This window comes from Parasteatoda tepidariorum, chromosome 7, assembly GCF_982258835.1.
Source record: "Parasteatoda tepidariorum strain Cologne lab strain chromosome 7, Ptep-v5.0, whole genome shotgun sequence".
NCBI lineage: Eukaryota > Metazoa > Arthropoda > Arachnida > Araneae > Theridiidae > Parasteatoda > Parasteatoda tepidariorum.
Window position 1 is genome coordinate 4,251,079 of NC_141761.1, and position 19,445 is coordinate 4,270,523.

At 28.3% G+C, this 19,445-nt stretch overlaps 1 protein-coding gene across 1 annotated transcript; it reads left to right on the plus strand.

Moving 5' to 3' along the window:
• Positions 1 to 903: 903 nt before the first annotated feature.
• LOC147806745 (uncharacterized) lies at positions 904 to 16,016 on the plus strand. The gene is made up of 4 exons (XM_087167141.1): positions 904 to 3,969; positions 6,651 to 6,756; positions 11,318 to 11,482; positions 15,939 to 16,016. The coding sequence occupies exon 1, from the start codon at positions 1,237 to 1,239 to the stop codon at positions 2,317 to 2,319; it is 1,083 nt and encodes a 360-aa protein (XP_087023267.1). The 5' UTR covers positions 904 to 1,236; the 3' UTR covers positions 2,320 to 3,969; positions 6,651 to 6,756; positions 11,318 to 11,482; positions 15,939 to 16,016.
• Positions 16,017 to 19,445: the final 3,429 nt, after the last annotated feature.

Genomic DNA, 19,445 nt, shown 5'->3' on the forward strand with positions numbered 1-19,445 from the left:
TCTGAAAACATCAAAACTTGGTTCACTCTGATAGAGGAAATATGGAGAGTTATAAAGCAATTATTAAAAACACCAAGTTTAAATCGTATTCAAAGTGGTTTTAATATTTTCTTTACCAACTTCATTCTTATAATGGTTCGATTTTGACAAAAAAAAATTTCTTTTTCTCTCTATCGCTGAAATACCGATTTGAGACTTCTGGTCATTTTTTTTAAAGGATTCTGATATTCTGAAAGTTCATAATAAAAACTTTTTTACGAAACAAACTGCATGTTCTGGATGTTTTAAATTCTCGGATTTCGAATTCATAACAAACTTAAAATAATAATAATAAATCTAGCTCGACCTCTTCGTATTTCACTCAAGGAAAAATGAAAAAATAGAATCCTTGAATATTAATAAATAAAATTTTTAATGTTATTTTTAATCATATAAGAAATACTTTCAACTCGAAAAATTAACATATTTTAGTCTGTTTTTTTTATTTGTTTTTATGCGATAAGGTAAAAAAGGAAATTTAATTCATTAAAACCAGCATACAAACACTTTTTTTTTCCCCACTACCATAAAATTTTTTTTCCCCAAGTATTTCTCTTTATTTCAAAAGGAGAATAAATCACGAAAAAAACACTCTTATTACGGCACATCATAATCATATCTTGAAGGATGGGTTTTCAAAACAAAAAGATTAAAATCAAAGTCGTTAACTCAAAATTTTTAAAAAGATACTATGATCATCAATCATTGAACTGGCGACCTTTTCCCCAATTAGACCCTGGGCCAAGAGCGTTTATCATTCAAGCTCGTTCCGATGAAAAAGGGGCAACTTTAATTTTCATTTAAATAAAAAAATATGTTTCGTAATATTTTATTACGCAAAATTTAAAGTTCAATAATTGCACATTATTTTATATGGTCTTAAAAAAGTACGAACTATTTTTTATCAGCCTTATTTCTTCTCGCTAGCAATGAACCAATAAAAACGCCGGTTTCAAAACATGCCTCAGACAGCTAACGAATCAAATCGACTCTTTCTTAAAAACATCTGTTGCTTCGATCTTGTGTTTGTAAACAAACTGTTAAATGCTCGTTCAAATGTTTTTGCTTTCGTATTATTTTCTCATATATATTCTTAAATAAAACTTAAATTCTGAATAAAACATTATTTAATTCTTAATAAATAGTTCTTTCATTCTTATCACTAATAATTTTTATCACTGCTATGCTTTATTTCAAATGATGGAAAAGAAAATAATTACTCGAAGTGACAATGAAAAATTTATTAATCGAGAACGTGCAAATGTTTTGCCTGAAATATGTATTTTGTGTCGTACAGAAAAATACACAAAAGAACGTCATTCTTTCAAGCGAAAAAAAGAAACATTAAGTAAGTGTGAAACTAAAGAAAATAAATTGCTGTCTGCTGCAATTTCTAAAAACGATGAGAAATTGCTTATGCAAATACGTGACAAAGATGTGGTGGCAATCGAAGTTTGCTACCATAGGTCTTGTCATAAAAATTGCACTAAATTTCTGACTGTAAAAGAAGTTTCTTCTGAAAATTCAGAACTATACGAAAAATCTTTTGAGGTATTTAAAAAGTGTATTTTGGAAGAAAAAGTCATTAAAAAGCACAAAGTTTATGATATGAACAAGAAAAAAGAAAAATTTATCAGAACTGTAAAGGAAGTTGAAGGTATTGAAATGAAAGATTTCAGGAATGATACCTTAAAGAAAAAAATTAAAAAAGCATGTCCTCAAATTGATTTTGTCAAACAAAAATCAAAAAATATGAGTGAATTAGTTGTTTGCCTGACATCAGCTCCAACAATAATAAATTTATGCGAACAGAGCTCCACTGACAGTGAAGATGCTGATGAAACATTTAGAGCCACAAATAACTTTTCAGGAGGACTTCTAAGAGACTTGTATACCTCATCCATTGCACCAAAAACAATTATTAATGATGTGCCTTCAAATGTTTGTCCTTGGCCTCCTAATGCATGTGATTTAACAGAGGATGCTGCTTTGAAAATTATTCCACCAGAACTGTTTAATTTTCTTGCTTGGTGTATTGGCGCTTCAGAAGATGACATCTTAGAAAGACACGTCAATGTAGAGCCAGGCATCAGATTGAAACTGCTATCTATAGCCCAAGATTTAATTTTTCTTTCCTCAAAGGGCAGAATACAGACACCGAAGCATCTTGCATTAGGCATGGCTGTTCGTCATTTTACTGGTTCTTCAAAATTAAATTCCCTCTCAAATTCTGAGGTGCAAATTTCTATGCGCATCGTTGAATTTGATTGGTTAACATAGGCTTAGGCGAAGCGCTGTTATTGGAAATCTTAAATTTGTTCTTAATAGTCGTTCTGTCTGTACACAACGTAAATCACTCTGTAATTTTTGCACTCTATTATTAACCTTTGCACCTTTAATAAGCGAAACTAATTTTGTGTCATGTCATCTTTTATTTATCATGAACGAGGATTAAGGGTCTGGATTGACCCAGGGACCTCTCTACTCCAAGGCTAAGCTAGCCACCGTTACTTCTGTCTGTACATCTGTCTTTATTTCCAGGCAGATATATTAATTTTATTTTTGTAAATACAGTAGAATATCACATCCGTTATTTTAATTAAAGTGTTTTTATTTACAATTTTATGTATTTACAATTAGTATTTCTCAGTTACTGCTGCCATAATGAAACAATTCATGAAATTTTTAAATTAAAAAGCACTCTTTTTATTGCTTAACTATTATAGTATTGACCATTTTATTTCAGTAACAAATTGACTTTTTGTTATTGGATGAAGTTAGTTCATAAGCTTAACTTTGCAAATCTACTATTTGAAATGTCTGTTGTTTCTTGTGTTTTATTTACTTTCCTATATACTACTATGATCAGCGGTGGTCTAAATTGAGTTTTAAAACTGTTTACATTTTCAAATATAATAAAATGTTTTAATTTTCCGGTAATTTTACAACACTCAAATTTAAAGAATACTTTTTTATAGTTTAGCTACATAGAATTAACCATTTAATTTGAATAACAAGTAAGCTTTCTGTTAGTTGCTTTGGTTTCACATTGCAAATCTGCAATTTGTAATTTTTGTTAATTCTTTTGTATTTTATTCTTTCTATCTACTAATTTGCTGACCCTTGGCCTAAATTAAATTTTAATATAGCTTGCATTGTGAAATATATTAAAATGCAATAGGTATTTCATGATTTAATTTTAAGGTTAATTATTCTTGAGCTCAGTTTAACCATTTATTATACTAGTAAATATTTTATGCATTTCTATATTGATTTTCTTAAAAGATATAAAATGTAATAATTTTCATTTTTAAATTTTTCTAAAATGTAGGTGTAATATCAGTAGTATATTATATTTAAAATTTCGTTTAAGTATTCATACTTAACATTATATGATTATAAAAATTTCTATGCTATTAGTAGTTGTGAATTAAATTTGTGATTTGGAGTTGTGTACCTGTTATATTTAGTTGTATTAATTAAAATTCATTATATTTTAATAATTCTTTAGATCATAATTTTTAAAAAAAAAAAGTCTTTATATTGTTTATGTAAAATATTAAAGGATTACAGCTGTTTTAAGCCGTTAAATTTATTTTTCTTGCTTATTGTATTTTAGTTATCACATATTTGAAAAAGATTTATTATAGCTTGAAAATCTTTATTACTATCTATATTATCAATTAGATTGTAATTATAAGATGCTTTAAAAAAAGTTGTTTTAATTTTGATATTTCTCTAGGAAAAAGTGTTACTCGGAAGAAAAAAAACATATATTCTTGGGCAATGGGAAGATTTCCCTATCATGATCTGTAGCTGAATAATCTCCAAATATTTGCAACTTCCGGGCAGTGGTTTACAAGGTACTGGACACATTACAGACGAGGACCAACTTGAAGGATATATATCTCATGACCTCCAATCAAGCTTGTATATCTTTTTTTCTTTAAATTGAGATTTTAAAATCTATTAAATGCATTGGCAATTGCAGTTTGCACGACAGGTTCTTGTGATATGGAAAAATTCCTGGAGAGATTTCATTTACTGTCCAGGGTTTTAGTTTTTGCATCAAAAGCTGGTTTTAACACGACATGTCAAAAACCTGTCGAAAAGTATAATAAACTGTTTGTCGAAATGTGGCAAAAACTTATAAAAACCAGTGACATGTTTCTTTTTTGTCATTAAAGATATTTTATTAAACATCCATCTACATAATTATTTCAATCATGCATAATATTTGCATTTTAATTACTAATATAATTATTATTCATATTATACATCATATATTAAAAATGTATCTAAAATAATTTATTTGCTTTCTTAATGACTAATGTATTATTTATATTTTAAGGTTATTATGTTTGATATATTATAACTGTTAAGTTTACATTACAGATAATTACTATTTTTCTAATTGTTGAGTTGGTAGTTGTTATTCGTCTGAATACTGATGGTACAATTTAGACAGATTTCTTAGCTTTCTTAAAACTAAAGTTGTCACTAATAATTGTATAATCTTAACCTGCATATTTTTTTTGTAATTCACATTATTTGTTTTTCATGCTTATGTGTGCAGCTTGAAAAAATAATCAGACCACCCAGTATGATTTTTGATCTAATGATCAGATCTTCACATTCTCTGACTCAGTCCTCATGGTTTGAAAGGGTGATCTCAAATATGGCAATTAATTAGTGCAGATGACATTTTAAGGTACAAAATCAGATGGATTAACGTATTCTGAATAATTAGGATTTCTGACCCACAATCGTGGAAAAGGTCCCAATATTTTGGTCAGGAGAGTAGTCCAAAATTTGTACCCCTTGATGTTAAGTTTTATATTTCGAATATTTCGTCATATCTGAAGAACTTTTTAGTCGAATTGAAAATGTTTTGCCCACAATTATTAAGTTTGTTTATCCAACGATAATTCGATGCAAAAAAATAACTTGCATATTTTATTTACAGGGGTCTGTCCAGACCGAATTTACTACCGTTTAGCGGTACCTTCACAAATTCAACTTTACGAAAAACGATAGTTTCACACATTTAATTTTAGGAAAAACGGTAGTTTCGCAAAATACTTTTTCTTAAAATTTTATTTTTGTATTCCTTAAGAAATGATAAATCCATATTCTTGCCATATTTTTGTGTTGGATTTTTAAATATAATTTTTAATTTTTCACAAATTATGTCTAAATTTTCACAAAATAGGTACCTCTCAGAAAAACCTAGGCAGACCCCTGATTTAGCAATAATAATCTAAAAAATTTTATACTGTAATGTGCACAATTATATATATTTTTACGGAATAATTTTGCTATGTAATCATTATATCATTTACTCGTATAAATCGATTAATTTTTTTCAATCAATCGGTTAAAGTGCTTTATCAAGTTGATAACAATATTTAGTACAGTTATTAAAATAAATTTCCCAATACTCCGGTGATTTCACTAGCTTTGATGAAACTGCAGATTTTTAGGAGCCTGTAATTTTAAATTTCTGGGTTCTTTTTTTTTTTTTTTTTTTTTTTTTTTTTTTTTTGTAAAAGCAGGTCTCTATTTGAAATTATTTAAATATCTCTATTTTAAAAATCTGAATAAAATGTAAAAATTTGAAAAACTGTGATTTGCAACTAATTCCGTAATAGTTCAACTAAGAATTTTAACAAGAAGCACTTTGCTAAGCATAAGATAAAACTACATCTGTCCATTGCTTGTGTGCAAAATAATTTAAAAATGAGTGTATAATATTTGGTAGCTTCAGCATAACTTAATATGAAAATATTGTATTCACACAAATTTAATCAAATAGATTATTCTTAATAAATTTTAGTTATCATATAGGTAATTCAAATGAAATATACTACTAATAAACTGCAATAGATTTGAAGTGAAAATTAAAAATTTGACTGTAGCAACTGTTACATCTGTTAAACTCTGACTTATTTTATTAGATCTGTGGGGAGGAAGCAAAATTTACTTCTATTTTTTTTTTATTTCATAACTTTATTTATGATACTTCGTATATTTCAGTGACTGCACTTTGTTCTGAAAAAAAAAAAATCATAATTTTTTTCAATTTCTATATATTTTCCTAGTAGTAAATTAGATAAATTTCAATTTTGCAAATTCTTAGTCATAATTATTCAATATTTACTATTGATAATCAATCATCCTCTTCACCAAAACTTACGATTTTCGACAGTGATTGTCAAAACTAAAAGGGGGGTTAATGTCAGAACCATTGAACATCATAGTTGATCACTTGTTATTTTCTATGTTTATTTATTTATAATTACTTCACATTCATATTAGCTAATAATTATTTTCTTACCTAAAATTTTAGGTTTCTGATATGAGTGTTAAAACTGTGTTTAAATCTGGATAAAACAGTCAATTGTCTAATGCATGCCAACTTTGACTTTAGCGTTTTCTCCACTGTTAATAACCTTGTCCTCTTTGCTTCAATTTTGATTTTTTTCCCCAGGCATGAAAATTTACTTCATTTCAATGAAGTAAGCTTTCATGTCTTTACTCAAAAACATTGTTATATACTTTTCTATGGATGTTTAGCTGAAATTTTATAACATTTTTCTATTCTCTTTCAGAGCATACTCTCAGTTAAATAGTTTGAAATGTGCACTGGATGATGAACAGAGGTTCTGTATCTATTTATCCTTGTGGTATTGGTGGACAAGAGGGTACGAAAACAAGGTATTTTTCAGTTAGCTAGGCACAAGAAATTTAATTATTTTATTTAAATTTTTATGTGTTAAAAAAAAAGTTGGAGGTCTACATTTTTCATCAAAAATATTTGTTTATGCAGGCAGGGTTCATACAGACTCCTTATACTCCTTAGAAACTCCTTGGAAATGAAAAAGTCTCCAAGGAGTACTTGGAACTACTTAGATTTCAAAATTAGTCCTTAGAAACTCCTTAGATTATTGTGTTGCATAGATGAACTTACTAAGTCCACTTATTAATTTGCTGTTCAAGCAGGGAAACAAAATGATATGACTTAGATGGTGTTAAAATCTAATAGTTTAAGAAAAACTTCCGTAATAAGAAAGAAAAAGTTGAATTGCTAGAGTTAGAAGAAAAAAATAACAGCAAATAATTTGAATTTTACATGCTACGAGCAAACTTAATTAATGATTTACTGTGATTTTTTTTTGTATGAAATGCCTTAGATTTTGTTATGTATTCAAATTTAAAAATATAAGATTGGTAGGTTTTTATGTTAACCTTTAACATCTGTACTATGTATTTATTTATGTGTGAAAGTGATAACTTTATTTTTCTTGATGAAGTTTGACAAAGTCAAGATTTATTTCAAAAGGGCTAGGAAAATATCTTATGTGAAATATACATTTTTGCAAGTTCCTTATAATAACTGCTTTTTAATTTAAAGAAAAAAAAAACTGTCTAGTTATCTTTTACACAAAGTTTTTAAATTTTTGATAAGTCCTTAAAATTTTGGACTCCTTGGATACTCCTTGGATTTCTTCTTCTGGTCTCTGTATGAACCCTGATGCAGGTGTAATTATTTCTCCTTTTTTTGCCGTTTACTTATATTTTGTGGCTTTTTTTTAAACATAATATTTACTTTGTAAAAGGAAGATATAATAATTTATATTTATTAAACATTTCTATGTTTAAAATTTTTGTTTTTCTTTTAAATTGTAGTTTTGACTAAGTATGGTAAAATAATAAGCATTTCATTCAAATTATTTGTTGATGAAAGTATTTTATTTAAAGTCTGTTTATTTTTATAGATTAGTTTTTAGTTTTCACATACAATTTATTTAATGTTTCTTTTGCTTTTGTTACATTGCTTCAGCTAAAAAATTTTTAAATCTTTACAAAAATTAATGATCAATTTAATAATTTATGCTCGCCATTTTAAAGTTTTTATAATATTTTTCTCAATGTTTTCTGTCCATTAAGTAAATAATTCTATTGTGTATTAACTGCAAAATTTGCATGAAATAAGAAATATTTTCAAGTCAAAATCTACCATCCTTTTTTTTTTAAACTCTTAATTATTAAAGATTGTTACTAATTGAAGATTATTATGGTCTTTGGTGTAATATATTCATAACATTTCAGTTTTATAGCTGATTTCTTTTATAGCCAGGCAAGAGATTCATCTGACTTGTCCCTGGGCAAAGTTTCAAACTTTTTAAACTTTAGAAAAAAGTTCCTGAATAAAAAAAAATCTTTAGTGTCTATTTTTCTTAATATTTCTGCATTATTTTGTTTTACTTTACTATGTTATCCTATTTAATCATGATAATCTTTGGTTTGTTAGACTGTTAATGTGCACAAATTATAACTTTAAATAAGTATGTAAATTATGAAAATGAGTTTTACATACTTTTTTTTAATTATTTTTTCACGAGTTGATATGTGTATTTTAGCTTTTTTATTTTTTTCTAACTCTTATAACAAGCCTAGTTAGTGACTATAATAAGCTATCTGATTGGAGGAAATAGTCATCCCTGGGTCGGGGAAGCCTGTTTCAGATGCTTCAGACTTTTCTATTATCTAGTAGAACTTAGTCAGGCATAAATTATAGTATTATAAGTTTTTAAAGTCACACCAAACAATGAAAATTTAGAAGACCAATGGGAGTACTATTCTTTTAGTGTACCGTGATCTTATCATGGTAGATAAACTTGAAGGGGAAAAATAAAACTTTATGTTTGCATAATTTATGTTATGGTACACATGCTATGAGATAAGAGACAGCTGCATAGAATAAAAAACAGAAATCGGGACACATAGAATAAGGAAACTTCACTAGAATTTATTTGCATTAATAAATATTATTAAAAAAATTGCATTTTAAGCTCTCTGTTTTTAGATAAATGCAATTTTCATTGACTTCTATCAACATAAAAAATTAAAACCATACACATGGATATCATTACACTGCAATGCATCTTATACATACACAGTCCAGTCACATTAATGTGACCACCTGTCAAAAGCCAGAATAACCACCTTTGGCAGAGCGGACCGCTACGAGACGTGCAGGAAGAAAGTCAATTAGGTTTCTGAAAGTGTTCACTGGGATGTTGAGCCATGCCGACTCCAGTGCCGTGGCCTGCTGCGCTGGATAACGCGGTTGAGGATCCATGGCACGAACAACCTGATCGAGGTGGTCCCACAGATTCTCGATTGGGTTTAAATCCGGTGAGTTTGCTGGCCAGGGGAGTACGGTAAATTCATCCTGGTGCTCTTCGAACCACGCACATGCACTGCGAGCTGTATGACACCTCACATTGTCCTGGTGGTAGATGCCATCATTCTGAGGAAAAATCATCTGCATGTAGTGGTGGACATGGTCCGCATGGACAGATACGTACTTGTACTGATCCATCGTGCCTTCCACAATGATGAGTGCACCCAGTGAATGCCAGGAAAACATTCCCTAAACCATAACGCTCCCTCTTCCAGCCTGCAGCTTTCCGGCAATTGTTGCAGGGTGTTGCTTTCAGACATTTCACGCCGTATACGCCAACGTCCATCTGTCCCATGGAGCATAAAATGTGATTCATCGGAAAAAGCCACCTGTTGCCACTCTGTGGACGTCCAGTTGCGGTACTGGCGTGCAATTTCCAGCCTTCGTCACCGATGAACAGCAGTCAACATGGGTGCATTAACCAGGCGTCTGCTGCGGAGGCCCATGCGCAGCAGCGTTCGCTGAACAGTTGTTGAGGATACACTCTTGGTAGCCCCTTGGTTCATCTGGACGGTCAGTTGCTCAACAGTTGCACGTCTATTCGTCTGAACGCATCTCCGTAGCCTTCATTCGCCTGTGCCATCTTTGGCCCGTGGTGCACCACATGTGCCACGCCGCTTGTTTTGTATAGTGCCATTTTGCCATGCACGGTATACTTTTACCACGGCGGTACGCGAGCAGTTCACAAAATCAGTCGTTTCCAAAATGCTTCCACCCTTGGCCCGAAAGCCAATAATTATGCCCTTTTGGACGTCGGATAAATCACTACATTTCTGCATTGCGCCAACGACTGAAATGCTTTTCGATGCCCTAGGACATCCAATATATACACTACACTGTAATGTGCTGCCACCTACACTCTGCGATTGGTTATTTCACTTTGACGTCGAAAGTAGGTGGTGGTCACATTAATGTGACTTGACTGTGTAAAAGGGAACTTAACTTTTTTTGTTGACTAATACATTGTCTAAAATAGTAAATATCATGTAAAGTAATTTTTATCAGCAACATTAAGAATAATTATTATAAATATTAAGTATGCTTTTACCATTGCTATAATATAAGCTATGTAAAATGATTTTTCCACACTATCCTGTTCCTCACTATCCAAAACATTTTAAAACTATTACCCCATGATGATTTAGGAGTACTGTTTATTAAAATTTAGTAAAAAAAAAAAAAAAAAGCTATAATATTTGTAAATAAATTTAACATGCTGAGTAAAATGTTGAGATTATTTAATAAGAAAAACTGTGAAATTAACAAAATATACTAAAAATTAATTATCTAAAAATTCCTAAATAAAGTAAATTTTCAAAGCCCAAAAGATATTTCTTTTAGCTGATAGACAAATCTCGCTGTCAGTCCACAGAAAGCACATAAATTTAAAATTTAAACATTTCAATTTTAAATGCTTCATCTCATGGAAAAGGGGGGTGGGAGGAGAAACCTTCCAAGTGTAGCCACTTTCCAGAAAAATTTAAAAGCTGGTAGCAATTGTCATCCAAAAATATTTGTAAATTTATGTTACAGCTGATAAATTGTATTCCTGAAATATCCCTAAAATTAAAGCCTTTAAAACTTACAATAACCTCATTAAGTAATTGGTGCCTCTTTTAAAAATTTTCCAAACTATGGCCATCCTCCAATGCGCGGATGAACTTATTTATTTCTATAATATTCGCTACCGAAACCTTCAACTTAGAATAATAAAATTAGAATTTTTTTTTAAAACATGGAATTAAATATAAATTTTTTTTTTCATTATTATTTTGCTAATTCCTAACATTTCGACAAATTTGGCCCATGCATATAATTTGGGTGACATTTGTAGAACATTTTACGAAGATTGTTGCCATATTGGCATAAACCTTATAAATTTTAATCAAGTTCGTTGCAGTATTTAGTTCTTATGATGCCAATCTATTTAATCAATCCAAAAAGTTAGAAATTTCAAATTGTTGATAGTTTCCCACAACATATATTTATTTTATTATATATTTTATTAATAATATATTTTATTTTTAGGATTAAATGGGTCTTAATAGACTTCATCCTAATGGCTGTGATAACGTTGGGGCTTCATAGCTATTGTTTTGCACCGAGACTCTGAGTCCCGCAGTGAACTGACTGATCATCAAGATCCCAATAGAACACTGAAGTCAAGCATCACTGGCTGGGGTCAGTGTGCGGGTGAGTAACCTCTTTGATCAGCATGCAAAGGGACCGAGAGTGTGCTGTATCGGTCCTCGTTAAACTGTTTTAAGCAAAGTGGTTGACTTTGCATGTCATCAGGCTACCGAAGTAGAGGTCATCCCCTCTCCAGAGGATGAAAAATGGTGATGGCATGTCTTCGAATTATCCTCTGCGATGCTTCCCAGATTGTCGCTAATAGCCCATAGTTCAGACCTAGTGGGACGTAAACTAACAACAACTGAGACTCAGATGTTCTGTATTTTAAAAAATTTAATTTAGAACTACCTATGTATAATCATTTGTGTGGATCGGCTCTTCTTTGTCGCTTTGTTTTTCGCTCTCACTTTTATGTCATTAATTTATGTAAATGCCATCTTTAATGTAAATTTAACTTCCTACGTTTGCTTTAAAATTAAGTTATTTTAAATGACCTCGGCGCTTGGTGATTTATTATTTCTTATTTAGCTACCTCTGAGTGTAAATTTTTTTTTACCCTTAGGTTTATATTTTATTTAATTACCCATATATATTTTATTTACCTGTCCACAGTAAATTTTGTTGAAGATCATTTAAAAAAAATAATAAAATTCTGTTTTCAGTTGTTTAATAGCAATTTGTTTTGTTCATTAGTATATTTCCCTTAATTTCTTTCATGAATCATAGTCTGTCCGTTTAAAACAAGGTCAAAACAAAAAAAAAAATTTTTTTTAAAAAAGATAAAGCCTGGTTTTCTTATAATTTTTTTTTTTTAATAAACATCTTTTTAAATAAATTTTCTGCTATTTGTGTGAATGTTTTTAGTTTAAATATTGAAAAATGAAATAGAAATTCTCACATTTGTTACAATTTTGAGTTTAATTGATAATTGGAATTCAACTACTTGAAATAGACATAAATCTGCAATTTTTAATTGTTTATGTAAAATAATTTTGTCCCTCCCCAAAAAAACAAAAGCCTATGTAAAAGAAATTAAAGCAATCAATTTTTAGATAAAATCATAACTCTTAAAATGTTTAAAATAAAATAGATTGTTAGTTATTCCCTGTTATGTTAGTTTTTTTGTATTAGTTAAATTGTGTAATTACTGAAAGAATAAAAGTTTTTCAAACTTTATTTTTACAAACTTGTTAAAGATACATTTTTGCTGCAGTCAAACGTATAAACAGGAATGAATTACTTTTCTAAATTTTATTTTAACAGTTTAATTTCAGAATTATTTTTTATTATTTAGGTGAACAAATTTGTATTGTATTTATGCAGTCTGCTTATATTTATTATTATAATATTTAAAATTGCTATTTTTATACTTTATTTAAAAAAAAAGTTTAAGAAATTGTTTTTAAAATATTTTTTTTTTTGTTTATGCTGAAATATAACAATAAGAACATTGTTACATTTAAAGCTAATGACCAAAAAGTAATTTTTTTTTTTTTTTTGTGTTCTAGAACCATTAAGGCTGAAATATACTTTTACAATTTTAAATGTTTGTAATTATGTAGCCCATTTATCAATTTTATTCTTTTCATCATTTTAATTATATTATTTAGTTGAAATATTACATTGTCTTGTTTCTCCCATGATGCTGCATTTTAAAATTGCATTGATTTTACATTTTCTCGATCACATTAATTCGAAGCAACCAGGTTGCATAATTTTTATTTGACCTATATCAGTTCTTAAAAGCATGTCTAAGCAATAATAAAAATTATCTAAAGACGACTGTTATAACTATAAACTTGTGCTCACAGTAATTTGGTTTATATGTTTTATTAATATTCATTATATGTACAAAATTTTTTGTTGCTTAATAATTTAAAAAATATGCCACGACAAATTTCTTTTAAAAAAATAAATAACCAAGATGATAGACGTAATAAAATAAAAATCTTAAAATTAATAAATATTCATATTTTTCTTTACAACAAAAGATGTATAGTCATTCATAGATTCAGTTAGATTTTGAGAACTATGGGTCTCTAAGACTTAGAAAGTTTGCTGTTAAAGAAAATCGTTACATATGTTTGAGAAATCAAGGCTGATTAAGATTGGTCAAACACCTGCATCTTAGAAAAACTGTGTAATATGATGCTGAAAATTATTCTAATTTTCTCGTTAAGCTATTTAATTAAATATTTAAAGTTTTGTCTACCATCTCAGATAAAAATATTTTAGTGGATCTGCTAATAACCATTTTTTTTTTAAAACTAATTCCAATTTCTCAACATTACTTTTGTTGAAGAAAAAAAATAGTTACCTCAAAAGTCCTTGAAAATCATTAAATAGGAAGTAAAGGTTACTGAAATTTTTCACGACTGGTAGACAGGGTTTAGAAAGTTATTTTTTGTCTCATAAAAACCCAAAAACCAGGTGTTTTTTTATTTTAAACGAAAGGTTAAATAGTATTTTATATCTAAATGTTATCTTAGTAATGTGTGAATATGTATATATGTTGTGACGAATTTTAATATAAAGGAGAATGAGATATTCAAGAAAATGTATTTTTTCAATTAAGAAATATTTAATAAAAGATTGATGAAAAGAAATAAAATTGATAAATGTGTTACATAAATATATACACACATATTATAGTAAAGGTGAGTTTTAGTTTTGACCGTTAGAAAAACAAAGAACTATTTACTTTTGTGTCATTTATTTTAACATAATTGAGCTTTAAATATAACAATGTTCTTATTGACATATTGCAAAATTATGAAACATTTACTTAAAAAATATTTTAAATGAATTTTAAAATAATGAATGTAAGCATAAAATTCAAATTTGTATACAATTCAAATTTGTTTATCTAAGTAGCAGAAAACAAATATGAAATTGAACTGAAAAAATAAAATTTAGAAAAGCACCTTATTCTTGTTTATACTTTTGTTAGAACAAGAATTACTTTTGAATTTGTTATGGTCTAATTTATTTTAAGCATTTTTACAAAACCTCATGTTTTTATTTTAAATTTGCTTACAATACTTTATTTCACATTGGTATTTTTGTGAAAACTCAAAACCCTAAACATTTGAAAATTGCAGTTTTGTGTTTATTTAAAATAACAGAATTTAACTCAAAATTTCCAAAAAGGTGAGAAAACCATCTTGTCACTTCGCAATATTTAAACAAATAAAAAATCAATATAAATACAGGAAAATTTATTTATTAAAAAGATCCTTTTTAAAAAATATTCTGACTTTGTTTTTTCTCTCTTTTTTTTCTTCTTTTAAATCATTTGGTTTAAACGGTATTGTTTTAAACCAGCTAAGTCTGCTAAAGAGGTGATTGTGCTCCGGAAAAATACCGGATTTTTCGCTAACAACACTCCTGAAGTTTCTGGAAATCCTAGGTCCAGAAGCTTCAAGAAATCACCGATCATGTGTAAAAATTCTTGTCTCTTTTATTTAAGAAATATTAGAACTAGAATTTATACTTGGCGTCTTTTATTTGTAAATATTTTTTCTGGCAGAATAATAAATGTGATTAGAGATAAAAGTAAACTTATAATTATTCATTTAAATTATGCTGTAAATAATTTATTTAGAATTTAATGTTTTGAAAATATAAATGATTTAACTTTATAAAGACATTAATTTTTTGAAATGCGTCATTAATGATTTTAATAAGAAAGTTTCAGGATTTTTGAGTTAGGATCACAATCACCCCTGAATAGTTCAACAAAACATCGGAATAAAAATCCAGATAAAGAAATTATAATTAGGAAGAGAAATGAGGCAAATGATTGTTACAGTGATCAAGAGTTTTATGGATAAAATGTGATAATTTTCATTTCTAAACATATGAATGTTGAACATTGTTTGATTGACATAGTCTTTTGACATTTGCTTAAAAACTTATAAAATAGTTGGTATCTAACGTCTAAAATTAAATTAAGGAAATGAAAATAAAATACAGGGTCGCCACTCCACAGGGAGAATAGGGGAAACCTGGAAAATAAAGGGAATTAAAAAATCAACTAAATTAACAGGGAAAATGCAAGGAGTATTTATTTCTTTTTTTACAAAATGTTGTCCTCTTTAAGTGCAATCTATGGGGTATTTAAATATAGTTCAGTTATACTTTACTATTTTATTTGCTGTATTTTTATTTTTTTTATGTATGTTAAACTGTTCCTTATTTAAGTTTTTCTAGCAATTAAAGCTAGTATTAGTTATCCTGATATAGCATACAAATTTGCGCAGTAATTGTGTGTTTCCTCTTAGTATATTGTGTGTAATATATACAGGGAAAACGCAGGGAGCTTTTTTTTTCTTCCCAGATTTGAGTAGCAACCCTGTAATAAATCTATAAAATAACTTTTTTGCTCTATGATTTATTCTTAATTATTTCTTTTAAATTAAATTTAGTAATTTTAAACTATATCTGTGAACAAAATGTCATTCTTTTTCTCGTGTCTTTAAGTAGATATCTCATTTTATCAATTTTTGTCATCTAGCTGAACAAGTCAAAAAGGGGCGAGCAGTAACAGCTTAACAAATAAAGTCTTGGCCATATACTCAACTGATGTTATTTCTTGACAAGATTGGAAGTAAAAAAAACGAGTATGTTAATTTTAATTATGTCATAAATTAGTTGTAGTATTTTAGTATGCAATTTCCCTGAATTAAATTACTCTTGTTTCAGATTGGATAAATTAGAATAGTTATGAGTGTAAATTAAATAATTTGGTTTCAAAGCTCAAAATATTTTGAATTTTTTTTTGAGGTCTTACAGTTGTGTACTGTTAATTATATTTGATAACTGTTAGGCAATTATCTTTGGTGTTCATTTAGTTTTGACTTCTAATTGATCTTGCTTTTTTTCAAAAACTTTTTCAATTTATGATCAATAGAGAAACAGGTTTAAGTTCATGGTATCTGCACACCAGGAAAGTCTTGAATCTTGGTATTGAACAAAATTTGTCATGAAATGTCTTGATTTTAACTATTTATTCTAAAAAAATCATGGATTCAGGGCACCCAAAAGTCTCTCTTTTTAAAATAGAATTTACCCCCTCACACACACAATTTCATGATGTACTGAATATCTGAATTTGTAACAAAATCCCCACTCACAGTCATATTTATTAAAATATAGAATGTTTTTATTGTGTTCTTTAAAAATTATGGTGTTCTTTATAAAAATGAAAGATAAAACATCATTTCTAGAGCGAATTATCTTTTAAACTTCTGTAATTTCAGAATTTTTGTTATTATTTTTATTTTATTTTATCATTTTAAAACTCTAGCTGAAGCAAGCCAGTCATTGGCCATTTTTTTTATTCTGAGAAGAGAACAGAAATATCAGGAGTATTTCTTTAATCTCCGATACACAAGAAAAGCATCTTTAAAATATATTTCTGCAGTAAAAAAGAGGAGAAACAAATTGCTTTTGTATTTTTTTCAGCTATTTTATTGCTTCAACTTTTTCTTTACTCTGTTTTTTAAATTTAAAATAAATATGAAGATGCAGAGTATGAATGCAGAGTATGATGCAGAGTATGAGAATTCCATACATTTCCCCGCCATTTTCAAAAGAAAAAATTTTTTTTCCTCATAAGATTTTAAGATTTTTCTTTCTACTTTGAAAGAAATTTATCTTGCCATCATTTTGGAAATAATCATCAGTGTATTACTTCATTTTAAGATTATTTCCGAATTTGTTTTTTTTTTTAGTTCGGTTTAACAATAAAAAAAGACGGCTTTTTGTAGCAATTCAGAAAACCGGAAAAATCAGTTATCCGGAATAGCGATGGTCCCGATCGTTTCGGATAATCGGTTCCCTACTGTACATGTAGAAAAGTTCAATAAAATTGACACGCTGGAGTGCACATATTAATGTATAAAATAACATGAAGTGATAATCCCTGTGTCAGAATCATAGAGACACGCCGTCTGAGCACGTTAGAGTTCTTGCGAAAAGATCTTTCTTTTGAAAGGTAAAAAAAATATATATTTAATTTTCTTTTTAGAAATTTACACATAATATTTGAATTATGCATATAGATAACCAATTTTTGACATGCTCAATTTACGCCGATAGTATCGTAAATCAATATAAGGTTTTAATTGTATTTTCAGCAGTTATTGATATTGATTTTCACTTGGATATTAAATATCCCCATATATTTGAAACAATATGGAACATTCGTATCGTGCATTTGAGTATTTACTTTTTAAGGTGATAATTCTATCCTACTTTTTGCAGTTATTGCTATTGATTTCTCCATTTTTTTGAAATCTGATATTTTTTTATGCGCTGTTATTTATTACAATAAGGTAATCTTGAAACGAAGCATTTGAGGAGCCTGATTCGAAACACGCATTTGTGGAGCCGGATTCGCATGATTTCGTTGATCTTTGGATTTCATACTTTTTATTAATTTTTTTATTGTGATGATTATTTACAAAATGCAAAGTAGGAAATAATTTGTGTCCACCCCACCCCTACAAAATGAGAGAATATCACCCATAATATTAAAATTAAAAATTATTGCATGTTTTATTTAAAAAATATATAAAGTTTTTTTTTTTTTTTTTTTGTAAGCACAGCGATTTTGTTATCTTAAATTTGAAACATATATGTTTGTTATTCTTAAAAGTGTCTTGCAGAAAGATATTAGTGCTAGAGAGTTTTGTCGCAGATAGCTCGAAAAAATTCTGCGGTAAGGGTGATAATTATTATGGTATTACAGAAATAAGCCTGTGCAGCATCAAATATTCCCAAAAAATCTGTGAGATGTATACTAAAAGGCTGGATATTTCCAAATCTTCTGAATATCCATGAAATGCTCCTCTGAAATCCAGGAGTTACAACTGTTAGATATCAAACAGATATTTGGGTATTGTGACATCTGTTGTATATCCCAGAAACATCTGACACATACATGTGACTTATCACAGATATCCATGAGATATCTGAGGGACTTCTTTCATTTATGAATTGTATGTTTTATCTGGATATCTCAGATATATTCTTATTGGATTTTAGAGCAATTTCCCACTGTACATTTTCCACAGACATATTTCTTGTAATTATTATTATTTCTATAATTCTTATTATTATTCTTATAATTATGAGAATTATAATTCTTATAATTAATATTATTTCTTATAAGAACTTGTGCTGTCTTGATTGTTTTGACATTTTTCTTTGTAAAAACTAACAATTAGTTAGAAATGAAATATAGCTATCAAAATAAAATATAAGCTGCTTACGAAAACAGTTTTTGCCACTTTTTCTTTCACAAAAATGTCAAAATCTAAAATTTTAGGTACTTTCTTGAAATTTGAATTCACAGTTATTCTGATTGAACTAATATGCAACAGTCTTAGTAGAAATGTGCAACTCACCGAACGCAATACATTGAACGCGCATTACATCGTAATTTCTGATCCGATAACCTTATAAAGCTATAAATTTTTCTCCCGGTCAAATGACTGGCTGTGGTAGAAACAGGTATATGACAAGTATTATTCGAAACAAACAAAATACCAAAAGAAAAATATAATATTAACTGTATATAATTGTTAGAAAAAGTCATGAAGTCAAATGTTAAAAAATTATAAGTTGATAAGCACATTTTCGATGCAAAAATTCTTAAATGGTCATTTTACCGGTAATGGTATGTTTAGTGTTAAATTTGAAGTTCTGCGAATTATTCGTGATTTATAAATAACGATGTTGGAGAGATGTGTAAAATAAAGTGTTTATGATAAAAAAGAATTTAGTGTATTTTGGAAACTTTTGCATGTAGAGAAAGAATTAAATTAGTAATTTTTTTTACTGACAGGGATATTTTTTATCATAAAGTCAAACAAAATTATGTAAGCATTTCAAGGCTAGATGGTCATTCGTGATCATACCAGTTTTATTTATTTTATTTCAAATTTATAATTGTAATAACTTTTTTTTATAATGATTTTTTATAAAGCATCAGTAATTGTAAATCTGTGTCTGTTTA